The sequence below is a fragment of the Neovison vison genome, chromosome 4 (genome assembly GCF_020171115.1).
Source record: "Neovison vison isolate M4711 chromosome 4, ASM_NN_V1, whole genome shotgun sequence".
Classification (NCBI taxonomy): Eukaryota; Metazoa; Chordata; class Mammalia; order Carnivora; family Mustelidae; genus Neogale; species Neogale vison.
Window position 1 is genome coordinate 87,138,867 of NC_058094.1, and position 15,363 is coordinate 87,154,229.

Genomic DNA, 15,363 nt, shown 5'->3' on the forward strand with positions numbered 1-15,363 from the left:
TGTTAAATATTCTGCTAGGTCTTACTGCACTGGCCTACACTCTTAGTACACAGTCCTTTCAGTCTTCACTCCATAGAATAAATATGACTAACTCAATCTTCAGAGGAGGCTAAATAACAATCACTTCTATACCACTGGTCCATTCCAGGGCTGAAATATAAAGAATCTGGCTTTAAAGCTAGTCTCTTCTTTTTCCAAGATACCAGGCTACCTCCCTGGAACAAGAATGAGACTCACCTCTTGTACACTGGCAAGAAAGCTCCTGCCATTATTCCTGGAGGAACCAAAGCATGAGAAGGGGAAGTGATACAAATTTATAGGAGTTGGTTAGCTACCCTACAGGATTAGATCAGGCTAACAAGAATGCATGAAATTTAGGTGGGAATATAGGAGATTATGCTTCTAGTTCCTATCAAGTGCTGGGCAGTTTGACAAGCTGCAAAGGAGGGACTTTAAATTTAAATTTAAGTTAAATTTAAATTTAATTGCGCAAAGGTCGCTGGTGATAATAGATCATTTAGAGTCAACTTCTACACCTGTGCCTATAAGGGAGCCACAAGCATTTGTAGCTAATCGAATTTAAATTAAATGAAATAAATTTTAAAATGCAATTCCATAATTTGCATGAGCTACATTTCTAGTATTCCATGTGGCTATGCTTATCATAGTGGACAACACACATCCATCACTGCAGAAAGTTCCATGGAGCTATCTAAAAATTCTGATTTTCAGGATAAACAATGCCACATTCTACTCATCAGTAAATGCTTTTTGATCATTAATTGATTAGATTTGAAAGGGGCTACTATGTCCGGTGACTAACTTCACGAACTTTACAACCACTCATGTCCTCTACTGTGGACACTTACACCAGCACATGGGCACTAAATCTAAGTTGGCGACAAAACAATGTTAATGATTTTTGTTATGAATTTTTAAAAATAGCAAAATATCCTGCCCATCTTCTCAGTCATTTAAAGAGTGAATGGGCATTCTTTCTCCCCTACCAACATCAAATTTACTTGAAGAAAAATTTAAAGGGGTGCCTGGGAGGCCCAATCAGTTAAGCATCTGCCTTTGGGTCAGGTCATGATCCCAGGGTCCTAGGATTGAGCCCAGCATTGGGCTCGCTTCTCAGCAGACAGCCCGTTTTTCCCTCTCCCTCTGTGGCTTCCCTGACTGTGCTCTCTCTCTCTCTCTCTCCGTGTGTGTGTGTGTGTGTGTGTGTGTGAAATAAATAAATAAAATACTTTTTAAAAAAGGAAAGTTTAAAAACAGATGTCCTAGTAAACCTCTATAAACTGAAAAATTAAGCCAATTTCAGAAATAAGAGGTTTCAGGCTTATACTTTATTTTCAACTTTTTTACTCTGTTCAAATGTCTTTCTTTCACATTCATATCCAAATTAGACTAAGAAACTGATAAGACCACTGTAGAACACTGACATTTATAATTGTGTGTACTATTTTTAAATTCCCAGAATATACTTTGTCTAATTCCCCTTTTATCCAAATAAACATAACATTGTGGAGCAGTTTATTTCTGTTTGAAAGTGAATAGTATAGTAAATAACATTTAAGATGAATTCACATAAGGGTATAAAATATGAGAATAAACTTCCTTTGTAAACCAGAAGTCTAGCTCTCTTGACAAATATGTCATTGATCTGATCATTTCCTTTTCAAGGCACAGGGCCACTGGAATGGCAATTTAAAGAAAGAAACACCATGTTTCCGCCAGTGGTTGTAAATTTTATTTTCAAGGCACAGATCCCACACTTTTATTTGGTAATGAAAATTCTGCCAGAACTTGACAGGAAATACAAGGAGAACAAAACAGAAGAAAAACCTGGTTTGAAGTCACACTGACTTGGGTTTAAATTCTAGCTCTGCCACTTATTGTCTATTTTGTCTTAATCAAATTACATCAATTTCCAGACCTTTTTCATATGTAAAAAGGGGATCATACATACCTAATGATGTTACTGTGAGAGTAGGTACGTATATACAAGCCACACGTGCAGATGACATACATATAATGCCTGGCACACAGACGAGCTGTTCTTTAAAATAGGAGCTAATATTACTACATACTTGCTATTTCTAAAATCTCTAGAGAGTAACGTAATTTTTACAATGAAAGATAGGATATCTTAGAAAAATTAAGTTTTCTCTGGGTTGTTGTAGCAAATCCACTTTTATATACAACTGGATAATTAAAGGTCTTAGAAATGTCCATACAGTTTTACTCAACAAAGTCACTGTAAAGAATCTACACTAATGAAATAATCAGAGATGTGAAGAAGATTTATATATAAATCTTAATATTATATTAATTATAAAAATATTAATTATACTCATTTAATATAGATAGATATAGCAAAGAATCTAAATTTCTAACAAAAAGTATTTAAAAAATCATGAAAAAGCTATATGAATGACAACATTAAAATCCTAATTCAAAAAATACATTTAATAAAATTGTGGGTTATACCATTGCTGTTATTCCGTTTAATTAGAAAAACAGACTTAGGCCTATAACAACTATGTGATCCCAAAATGGTCGGACTAGATCTTACTAAGATAATGTTCTTAGAAAGACAAAGTGCTAGAATGATCTGCACCAAAAAATTAAGCAATTTGTCCCTAGATGAAAGGATTATATATGGGTAATGTTTTACGTTCTTCTTTGTATTATTGTGTCTTTTTTCTTTCCACAGTAAAAGTGTATTTTTTAATATATATAAATAAACATTTAAATAAATATTTTCTTTAATAATAAATTGCCTCAAATCATTGGGTAAATTATGTAACAATCACTTCCTATTTGAGTAACTCTCAAATATGACCAAACTGACTCACCTACCTATGATTCAACATTTTCTTTTCCCCAGTGTCACAATTTTATAGCCCACCCCCCTCTCATTTTAGATTTGTGCTATGACAGTACCATCTCTCTACAGAGTTGAGTTTGTGACTCTAACAATCAAAAGGCTGATTATCACCTTTCAGCTACTTTGCTGCATTTAAAACATCTTCCACTAGTTTTTCGTGTCTTTTTCAGTTTCTTTCATGAGTGTTCTGTAGCTCCTTGAGTACAGATACTTTACCTCTTTGGTTAAGTTTATTCCCAGGTATCTTATGGTTCTTGGTGCTATAGTAAATGGAATCGATTCTCTAATTTCCCTTTCTATATGTATTAAAAAACTGATTTCTATACATTGATTTTGTATCCTGCCACATTACTGAATTGCTGTATGAGTTCTAGTAGTTTGAGGGTAAAGTCTTTTGGGTTTTCCATATAAAGTATCATGTCATCTGTGAAGAGAGAGAGTTTGACTTCTTCTTTGCCAATTTGAATACCTCTTATTTCTTTTTGTTGTGTGATTACTGTTGCTGGGAGTTCTAGTACTATGTTGAACAACAGTGGCTAGAGTGGGCATCCTTGTGGGAAGGCTGTCAGTTTTTCCCCACTGAGAATGATATTCTCTGTGGGTTTTTCATAGATAGAATTTATGAAGTTGAGGAATGTTCCCTCTATCCCTATACTATGAAGAGTTTTAATCAGGAACAGATGCTGTATAATAAAATAAAGATCTCACTCTATGCAGCGGAAGAAAGAGATAAAAATTATTCAGTAAATCTCTGGGCCCACAGCTCAACTGCCACAGAGAAAATTACAATTTGACACTCTTCACTTGATCGAGTTAAGGAAGCCTCCTGTGCATCTCATACGTAGTATCAATAAATCAACAGTATATACATTTTTGGAAACATCTAATACACCACTCCACATTTTTTCTAGGTGTAAAGTGTCTATTCAGAGCAGCAGGGTGGCACAGCACACAGAATATGAGTGTAGAGATTTGGGTTCAAGCATCAGTTTTGTCCTATACAAGCAAAATGATCTGGATTGTATCACCTAAACCAACAGAATCCATTTTGTCTTGTATGTGGGTATAACAACATTTTTATTAGAGCATTTTAAGGAATAATGGATATGAAACTATTTGATACATTAAAATGCTTTATATAAAATATTATTCTTCAAAGACCTTGGATTTATAAAAATTATTCTAGAAAATTTTCAAAATAGTATCTTTCTCATAACAAACCATTTACAACTATCATTTCAATACAATTTAATGTTATTTAAACAAAACAATGATACTTTTTAAACTACTGAAATTGAGAAATCTTGGGGCACCTCGTGGCTCTGTTGGTTAAACATCTGCCTTTGGCTCAGGTCATGAGTTTAGGGTCATGGGATCGAGGCATCTCCCACCCTTTCTTCCTCTGTGTGTCCTATCTCTCTCTCTAATAAATAAATAAAATCTTTTAAAAAAATTGAGAAATCTTTGGTGTACCATTTTTAATCAGAAATATATACATTTCTAAAAATACAGGTAACAAAGCCTATTTCAACTCTAGGATGTCAATAACCACAAACCTCAACTGTGGGAACCATTTTCAAAGAACACGGAAACTTAGAAATAAAAAGATGAAGTGCCAATACCCAAGACAAGCAAAGGGTCAGAGGTGGTGACTCAGTTTTTACTTATGCTAATTTTTACTAGAGCTCTCAGAAGAAGACACTGGTTCAGGATAGGCTGAAGATTTACTGATTTTAAATGAGTAAACATAGTAGACTATTGGTTTATTTGGTTTGTTGTCTAGTTTTTAAATTCTAATTGAGAAGAAACACTGGTTAAAAAACTACTTTATCAATAAACATCAAGTAAATTATTCACTTGAATAATTTAATAATTTGTAAATAGATTCAGATCATTAAAGATGAATAAAGGCAACAAGGTGAAAACATATTTTAAAAGGTACAAAAATGAATTCTAATAATGGTCACCATAAATAATGCAGGTCAGCTCGACAGAAGCAGATAAAGTTCATATATAAAAATGTTTTAATGGTTAAATCTTTTGATTTCAACAATAAAACCTGAGAAGGCACAAAATACAAGGAACAGACTATAGTATTTGAATAGTGTACTGAGAATAGAAAGGGGTAAAAGTAAGTGAAATGGATTGAAAATTGCTTTTCTAAAATCCACGAAATGTTCCAAACTGAAATTTCAGTTGAAAATTTATGAAATTTAGAACAAAAGGATTCATGCTAAATGGCAATTAAAAGGAATTTAGGAAGACAATGATCACAGAAGAGCTGAAATTGACACTACTAAAATAAAAGAATCAGTAAAATAAGACCAAGAAATATTGTCCTCAAAAATACAAAGCCTAGGTTTAATTATTACCACAAATAGGCAAATACTAAGCTTAGTCTAGCTTCAAATGGAAAAAACCTCAGTTAAACTAGACAAATGTGCAACTCCGGTTGAAGAGCACTGCTTTAAATTATACAAGCAATAAAAACACTCTGGGATCAAAACTTTATTTTACAGAGGAAGCATAACTTCTCTTGAGTGGCACTGCTTATTTTCACAAAGAAATTAGAGCAAATAAGGACAGCAGAAACCTCACAATGTCACATAGCAACCAGAGCAGAGCAAAACCATAGCAGGGTGTGTTATATGCTAATATCAAAATAACACCCCAAGGTGAGCTACAAACCACCCATGAGAGAGACATTACACTAACCAGAGTCAGAAACATATATACAGTTTTTCATCCTTAGAAAGTAAGACTGTCCCCTGCCAAAGAAAAATTTCTCTGAGATGCTAGAACTATCTGAATGCTGTAAGTCCTGGTAAGGATTAATCAGGGGGAGGGATGAAACCACCCAAGCTTAGTTTCTCCTCTGTCTTGTTCCCATTACCTTGTACTAGACTTGGCCCCTCTCACACGTCCTCCTGAGAGCTGCCTGGCTCTGGCCTCAGATTGTAATGTGGCCCCCACAAATGTGGGTGTAGAACACGGGCATGTTTGGGCAGCCACCACTTTCATGACAGACTCAACACATCCTGACACTCCCAGGTTATCACAGAGGATTCCTAAGCATGCCCTTTCTGAAGAAGTGTGGAGCCACAGAGAAATCAGTGTGTCATTACACTGTCAACTCTCCATTCCTGAAGGTTAGTCATATCACCTTGAAAACATAAACTTAGCTACAACCACACACTCTGCATCCACCCACACTTCTTGTCTCCCCAGATTTGACATTGCCTGGCACTATGCTGAACCCTACAGGGGACAATCAGGACAAGCAGCAACTGGACTCGGCTCTCAAAAGTTCATCGTGAAGAAGTTTCACTTCATAATTTAGATACCTTTTTTTTTTTTAAAAAGATTTATTTATTTATTTATTTGACAGAGAGAGATCACAAGTAGGCAGAGAGGCAGGCAGAGAGAGAGAGGAGGAAGCAGGCTCCCCGCTGAGCAGAGAGCCCGATGCGGGACTCGATCCCAGGATCCTGAGATCATGACCCGAGCCGAAGGCAGCGGCTTAACCCACTGAGCCACCCAGGTGCCTAAATAGAACTTCAAGTCATTTTATACTATAGGCTAATCTGTGTCAAACTTACTATCTAAATCTTAAAGCGAATGACTTTTTCTTTTAAGATTTTATTTATTTGCATGTCAAAGAGAGGGAGAACAAGTAGGAGGAGCAGCAGGCTGAGGGAGAGGCAGACTCCCAGGTGAGCAAGGAGCCAGATGTGGGACTCCATCCCAGGACCCTGGGATCATGACCTGAGCTGAAGGTAGACACTTAACAGAGTAAGCCACCCACGCGTCCTTGTGAATGACTTTCTGCTTAACAAATACAAAATGGTCTTGTTTGTTAATATATCTTAATAATAATATATCTTAATAATAAGATAAAGCACATATAGATTTGTTTTCATCAGTGATGGAGTCATTTTCTTCTATTCATAGGGTATTGGTCATTTAATGCTCATTTCTTTCTGTACTCTATTTAGTGGGCTTCCTTGGGGGCAGGTAACGGCAAAGCTCTAGCTCCATCAGAGACAATGTCACAAAGTCAATGTGTGTGAGAGTGTAAGATAGAAACAGACCTATCTGAATAGAAGCCTTTTCCATATTCCATTTTTGTCTTTAAACACTTCTCATGTGCAAAGCAGATCTCCAAAGAAAATGATGTAAGAATTGAACTAGTGTTTATATCTGCTTTCACAAGTTTATTATTGATAATACCTACTAATTTAATTCTTCGCACCCTAAAACTTATATATACATAAAGATATATGTATGTTAAGGTTGTAAACTATCACTCTGAGGAGCTATAGTATTTATACCTTAGTAAATATTTACAACAGTAAAGACTATGTAGGTTATCTTTGTCAAAATAAACCAAATAGGGGTGCCTGGGTGGCTCAGTGGGTTAAAGCCTCTGCCTTTGGCTCAGGTCTTGGTCCCAGGGTCCTGGGATCGAGCCCCGCATCGGGCTCTCTGCTCAGCAGGGAGCCTGATTCCTCCTCCTCTCTCTACCTCTTTCTCTGCCTACTTGTGATCTCTGTCTGTCAAATAAATAAATAAAATCTTAAAAAAAAAACCCAAATAGATTATTGATATTATATTCTAAATCGTCCATAGCATCCTCTCAGGAAAACCAAATAATATTCAGGTACTTTATAATATTTCAAAGTTTAAACTATTTCTTTCTTTTTTTTTTTTAAGATTTTATTTATTTGACAGAGAGAGTGAGAGAGCACAAGCAGGGGGAGCAGCAGAAGGAGAGGGAGAAGCAGGCCCTGAGCAGGGAGCCTGATGCAGAACTTGATTCCAGCACCCTGGGATCATGACCTGAGCTGAAGGCAGACGCTTAACCATCTGAGCCATCTAGGTGCCCCTAGACTATTTCAATTAAATTGTCCCCCAGGGCATTTACCAAGCACTGATTATATACAAGAAATTACTCAGTATACCAACAGACACAAATAACAATAGGATTAGCTTGATAAAGAGTTTAGTCTAGGGCGCCTGGGTGACTCAGTGGGTTAAGCTGCTGCCTTCGGCTCAGGTCATGATCTCAGGGTCCTGGGATCGAGTCCCGCATCGGGCTCTCTGCTCAGCAGGGGGCCTGCTTCCCTTCCTCTCTCTCTCCTGCCTCTCTGTACACTGTGATCTCTCTCTGTCAAATAAATAAAGAAAATCTTTAAAAAAAAAAAAGAGTTTAGTCTATTAGGAGAGGGAAAGCATAATAATGTATACTGTTATTATGTTTATCATCATGTTTAATAATTTTGTTTATTATTACAATGATTTGCATTTTATACATCAATTAAATGAGCACTTTATAAATTAATTCTCCTTAAATGACCTCATATGATTCTTATAATTATCCTGGGAAGAAAGGATACAGAATTCATTTTAGAGGTAAAGACTGCATGATTTGCATAGCAGATCAGCAAAAAGGCCAAGACTAACACCAGGGCTTCAGTCTCCTAAGTTGGTAGTGATGGTACTATGGTATGATTGAGCTTATAAAGATAAATAAAGGGGGCCAACTGCAGCTAACAATTAATGCTTCCCATATGCCTGACACCTTCCAGCTAATTAAGTCCTGTGCACTTCATAGAAGATCCTTTGATGCAAAAAGAAGTGCAGTAATTCCCTAAAAGTACACAGCTAATAAGTGGTGGACCAAGATTTAAATAGAGGCAGACTGATTTGAAAACCCATGACCTTATCAACGTTCTTTTAAAAAATGATTTATTTATTTATTTTAGAAGGAGTGTGCACATGTGTCTGAGTCAGGCGGAGACGGAGAGAGAGAATCCTCAAGCAGACTCCCCGTTCAGTGCAGAGTCTGAGGTGGGTGTGTTCCAGGACATCGAGATCATGACCTGAGCCAAAATCGAGAGTCAGCTGCCCAACCAATTAAGCAACTTGGGTGCCACCTTAATCTTTACTCTTATTGGCATTTATATGTCTTCTTTGTAGAAACATGTGTTTATACTCTTTGCCTTAAGAAATGGATTGTCTTTTTTATTATTGAGTTGTAAGAATGCTTTATATACTCCATACACAGGTCACTTATCAGCTATAATTTGCAAATACTGCCTCCCATCTGTAGGTTCACTTTCTTTTTTCTTCTAGCTTTACGGAGGTATAAATGACAAATAACAATTGCGTATATTTGAAGTGTACAATCTGATGTTCTTATATATGAACACACTGTGAAATGATTACCACAGTCAAGCTAATTAGCATATCCATCACCGTGCATAATTACCTTTCTTTTTTTTTTGGTGATGAGAACACTCAAGATTTACTCATTTCAAATATACAATATAGTATTATTAATTGTAGTCACCATGTTGTGGATCAGGTCTCCAGAACTTATTCTTCTTACAGTTCAAAGTTTGACTCCTTTGACCAACACCTACCCTGACACCTACCCTGACACCTACCCTGACCCCTAGGCTCCTGGTAACCACTCTTCTGCTCTGTTTTTCATGTGTTTGACATTTTTAGATTCTACATGTAAGTGAGATCATACAGTACTTATCTTTGTGTGTGTCTACCTTATTTCACTTAGCATCATGTACTTTTCACTTTGATAGTATCTTTTGCATCATAAAATTTCTTAATTTAGATGATATGCAATTTATCTTTCTTTCTTTTGTTGTTTATGCTTTTAGTGACATATCTAAGAATCGACTACCAAATCCAAATTATGAAGATATAGTTCTATCTTTTCTCCTAAGATTTTAATATTTTGGCTCTTACATTTAGGTCTTTGATTTATATTGAGTTACTTCTTTATGTGGTGTCAGGTGAGCATCCAACTTCATTATTTTGCATGTGGGTATCCAGCAGTACATTTGTTGAAAAGACTATTCTTTCTCCATTGAGAAAGACTATTCTTTCTCCATTCTTTCTCCTTAGCACCCTTGACAAAAATCAACTGACCATAGGTACATGGGTTTATTTTTGGGTTTTCTAATCTATTCCACTGGTCTATGTTTATCCTTATGACAGTAACAAACTTTCTTTATTACTACAGCTTTGTATTAAGTTTTAAAATTGGGAAGCATGAGTCTTCCAACTTTGTTCATCTTTTTTAAGATTGTTTTGGGTATTCTGGGTCCTGTGAGTATACATATGAATTTCAGAATCGGCTGATTTCTATAAAGAAGCCAGTTGAGATTCTGATAGATATTGTATCAAATCTATCAGTTTGGTGAGTATTGCCATCTTAGTTTCTCTCAACAATGTTTTATAGTTTTCACAGCAAAAATACTGTACTTTTGTTAAATTTATTCCTAAAAATTTTATTTTTATGCTATTATAAACAATTGCTTCTTAATTTCATTTTCATATTATTCACTGCAAGTGTACAAAAGTATAACTGATTTTAATTGATTGATTTTTTTCTGCAAACTTGCTGAACTTATTTATTACTTCTAATGGTCTCTTAGTGAGTTCTTTAGTGTTTTCCACATTTAAGATCATGTCATCTATAAAAAGTGATAGTTTTATTTCTTCCTTTCCAATCTGGATACCTTTTGTTTCCTCTTAATGCCTGATTGCCCTAGGTAGAAATTCCAGTAAACTGTTCAGTAGATGTGGTAAAAGCAGATTTCCTATTCTTATTCCCGATTTTAAAGGGAAACCATTCAATCTTTCATTATTAAATATAATGTTAGCTGGGTATTCTAGTTTGTTTAATGTTTTGTAAAAAGGTGTTGGATTTTGTCAAATGCTTTTTCTGCATCTCTTGAGATAATCATGCTACCATTATTCTCAAATTTCCTCTACTGGAAATGCACATCATTCCTGGTGGGAAGTGATTAGTTAAGAAAGATACAAATAACCTTGTATATAAATTGAAGAAGAGCTTATTTTCAGCTGAAGAGACCAGGACAAGGTTAGAACCAAATTTTAAAAATAGTTTAAGATTTGTTATTTTCCATAGTAACAGTTATCTGTGACATTAATATCAATAGATACTTTAAAAAATAGCTCTATTTAGATATAACTCACATATACAATTCACCCGAGGTATAAAGTTCAGGAGTTTTTTAGGATAAAACATTATTAATTTTAAAATTGTGAATAATCTGTATAACATAATACTTGCCATGTTAAACATTTCAGGTGTAAAATTCACTGGCATTAATCATATTTACAAGATTGTGCAACTATCACTACTATTTCCAAAATTTTTCATCACCCTAAACAGAAACTCTATGTCCATTAAACAATAACTCCCCATTTCCCTTAGTCCTAACCCATGTTAACTTCTTTTATCTGAGTCTATGAATTTGCTTATTCCAGGTATGTTATATACAAGACATACAATATGTGTCCTTTTGTTTCTGACTTATTTCATTACACATAAGGTTTTCAAGGTTCACATCCATTTTGTAGCATATATTTGAACTTTCATCCCCCCCTTTTAAAAGATTATTTATTTTTGAGAGAGAGGGACAGAGAGAGCACAAATAAGCATGCAGGGGGATGGGCAGAGGGAGAGAGAAACCCAAACAGACTCCATATCAAGTGTGGAGCCTGACATGGGGCTCAACCCCATTACCCCAAGACTATGACCTGAAGTGAAACCAAGTGTTTGATGCCCCCCTGACTGTACGACCGAGGCATCCAAACTTCATTCCTTTTCATGGCTAAATAATATTCCATGGTGGATACATATTACTCTTATTACTCTATTCATGTGTTGATGGACTCCTAGTTTTTCCATCTTTTGGCTATGGTGAATAATGATGCTATGAACATTGGTATGTGAATCTGTTTGATTCCCTGCTTTCCATTCCTTTACACATACACCTAGGAGAGGAACTGCTGAATCACATGGTAATTCTCTGATTAGCTTTTTGAAGAATTGTCAAAATGTTCAGCATAGCAGCTGCACCATTTTACAAACCCACCAACACTTCACAAAGGTTCCAATTTCTCAACATTCTCAACATTTGTTATTTTCCATTTCTTCCATAATAACCATCCTGAAGTGTATAAGGTAGTATCTCATTGTGGTTTTGATCTGGAATCTTCCTAATGACTAATGATGTTGACTATCTTTCCATATGCTTGACTGTCATTTGTGTATCATGTATATATGGAGAAATGCCTATTCAAATCCTTTGCCCATTTTGAATTTGTTTTGTTGTTGTGGTTGTTAAGTTGTAGGAGTCCTTCATATATTCCAGAGATTAATCCCTTAGCAGATAAATGATTAGCTATTTTTTTCTTCCATCCTGTGGATTGTCTTTTCATTCTCGCAGGAGTATGCCTTTGATACACAATAATTTTAATTTTGATGGAGTCTAATTCATTTATTTTTTTCTTTGTTGCTTTGCTTTTTTAAATGCCCAATCTGATTATGTCTATCTTTTAATAGTTGATTTCATCCATTTACATTTAATGTGATTCTGATAAAGAAGGATTCATTTCTAGAATTTATGTATTTTTCCCTTATGATGTATCTATTTTTTATTCTCCCAATTCCTCCATTATTGCTTTTAAATAGTTTTTTTTTTTTAATAGTATACTGTTTTAATTCTCTTTTTTTCCTTCTCTGGAAAAAGAAATCAATAAGGAAATATTGGCTGTAATCCACACATTAGGCCAGATGGACATAATGGAAATATATACAGAATATTCCATCCAAAAGCATTAGAATACACATTCTTCTCTAACATACATGGAACTTTCACCTGATAGATCATATATTAGGCCACAAAAAAGTCTTAGTATATTTATGAAGACTGAAACCACATCAAGCATCTTTTCTGAGCACAATGATATGAAACTAGAAATTAATTATAAGAAGAAAATTTTAAAAAAAATCAAGTATGTGGAGATTAGACAATATGCTATCACAGAAATACAAATGGTTGTAAGATACTATTAAAAATAATTATATATCGGGTGGTATCTCATTGTGGTTATGATTTGTGTTTCCCTGATGATGAATGATGTTGAGTGTTTCTCATGTGTCTGTTGGCCATATGTATGTCTTCTTTGGAGAAATATCTGTTCATGTCTTCTACCCTTTTTCTGAATATTTATTTTTTGAGGGGATGCTGAGTGTGATAAGGTCTTTATTGATTTTGGATCTAATCCCTTTATCTGGTAAGACATTTGCAAATATCTTCTCCCATTCTGTAGGTTGCCTTTTAGTTGTGTTGACTGTTTAAATAAAAAATTTTAAAAAAAGAAAAAAATAATTACCTGTCAACAAATTGGACAATTTGTAAGAAACGGATCATTTGAGGAGGCTCTCGTGGAGGCAGCTAGCGCGAGGTTGGGGAGCGCTGAGCCGCGCGTCCTGCCCTGCGCTGCCCAGACTAGTGAACAATACTATGTTCAGGATGGCTAAAGGTGATCCCAAGAAACCAAAGGGCAAGATGTCTGCTTATGCCTTCTTCGTGCAGACATGCAGAGAGGAACACAAGAAGAAAAACCCAGAAGTCCCTGTCAATTTTGCAGAATTTTCTAAGAAGTGCTCTGAGAGGTGGAAGACTATGTCTGGGAAGGAGAAATCTAAATTCGATGAAATGGCAAAGGCAGACAAAGTGCGTTATGACCAGGAAATGAAGGATTATGGACCAGCTAAGGGAGGCAAGAAGAAGAAGGACCCTAATGCCCCCAAAAGGCCACCGTCTGGATTCTTCCTGTTCTGTTCAGAATTCCGCCCCAAGATCAAATCTACAAACCCTGGTATCTCCATTGGAGATGTGGCAAAGAAGCTGGGCGAGATGTGGAATAGCTTAAGTGATGGTGAGAAGCAACCTTACAACAATAAGGCAGCGAAGCTGAAGGAGAAGTACGAGAAGGATGTCGCCGACTATAAGTCTAAAGGAAAGTTTGATGGCGCGAAGGGTCCCGCCAAAGTTGCCCGGAAAAAGGTGGAAGAAGAAGATGAAGACGACGAGGAGGAGGAAGAGGAAGAGGAGGAGGAGGAGGATGAATAAAAGAAACTGTTGATCTGTCTCCTTGTGAATACCTTAGAGTAGGGAGCGCCGTCATTGACATTGACACCCCTCTTATTGGAGGCGTGTCTGTTGCCCTCGTTAGGTTTAATCACACAATTGGGTCATGGTCATATTGTAGTTTCTCAAAGTGCTCTAGAAATTGTCAGTGGTTTACATGAAGTGGCCATGGGTGTCCAGAGCACCCTGAAACTGTATCAAAGTTGTACATATTTCCAAACATTTTTAAAATGAAAAGGCTCTCGTGTTCTCCTCACTCTGTGTACTTTGCTGTTGGTGTGACAAGGAATTTAAAGATGTTCCTGGCATTTTTTTTTTTTATTTGTAAGGTGGTATTAACTATATGGTTATTGGCTAGAAATCCTGAGTTATCAACTATACATATCTATAGTTTGTAAAAAAAGAACAAAACAACCGAGACAAACTCTTGATGCTCCTTGCTTGGCGTTGAGGCTGTGGGGAAGATGCCTTTTGGAGGGGCTGTAGCTCAGGGCGTGCACTGTGAGGCTGGACCTGTGGACATTGCAGTGGGCATCCATTTAGCTTCAGGTTGTCTTGTTTCTGTATATAGTGACCTAGCATTCTGATGCCATTCATAGCTATGGAGAAGTGGGGGGTCAGCTGGCATGAGAAGTGTTTGGATCCTTTTTAGTTAAGTGCAGTAGTTTTAAACTGTTTGTTTTGAAACAAACTGTGGAACTCTTCATTGTCAGCAAAGCGAAAGAGCCACTGCATCAATGAAAGTTCAAGAACCTTCTGTACTAAACACGATTTGCAACGTTCTGTTATTTTTTTTCTAAGTTTAGAATGCTGAAATGTTTTTGAAGTTAAATAAACAGTATTACATTAAAAAAAAAAAAGAAACGGATCATTTCCTAGACACATGCAACCTAGAAAGACTGAACCACAAGGGACTAAGTTAATCAGAACAAACCAATTAATAGTATGCAGACTGAATTAGTAATCAAAACCCTCCCAACAAACAAAAGTCCAGGACCAGACAGCTTTACTGGAGAATTTTACCAAATATGCAAAGACAAATTAATACCAATTGTTCTCAAACTCTTCCAAAAATCAGAAGAGGAGGAAACACTTCAAATTTTTTTAAATAAGGCTAACATTACCTTGATACCACAACCAGACAAAGATGCCACAAGAAAAGAACTTTCAGCCCATTAACCCAAGGAACATAAATGCAAAACTCCTCAACAAACTATTAGCAAACTGTATGTATCAATACATTAAAAGGATCATACACCATGATGAAATGGGATTTATTCTAGGGATGCAAAGATGGTTTAATGCTTACAAATCAATTAATATGACAAACAACATTACCAGAATGAAGGATGAAAATCCTAATTATCTCAATAGATGCAGAAAAGGCATTTGACAAAGTTCAACATCAATTTATGATAAAAACTCTCAACAAACTCTGAATGTGCCTTAACATAATAAAGGTCATCTATGACAAGC

General features: G+C 35.8%; 2 protein-coding genes across 9 annotated transcripts in view; one reads left to right on the plus strand and one right to left on the minus strand.

Annotated features, from left to right (window-relative positions):
• The window catches only part of SPIDR (scaffold protein involved in DNA repair), a 693,030-nt gene that overhangs the window by 199,596 nt on the left and 478,071 nt on the right, over positions 1-15,363 (minus strand). The window lies entirely within an intron of this gene.
• LOC122904616 (high mobility group protein B3) lies at positions 13,244-14,489 on the plus strand. The gene has a single exon (XM_044245640.1). It carries the CDS (start codon positions 13,258-13,260, stop codon positions 13,867-13,869), a length of 612 nt encoding a protein of 203 aa, XP_044101575.1. The 5' UTR covers positions 13,244-13,257; the 3' UTR covers positions 13,870-14,489.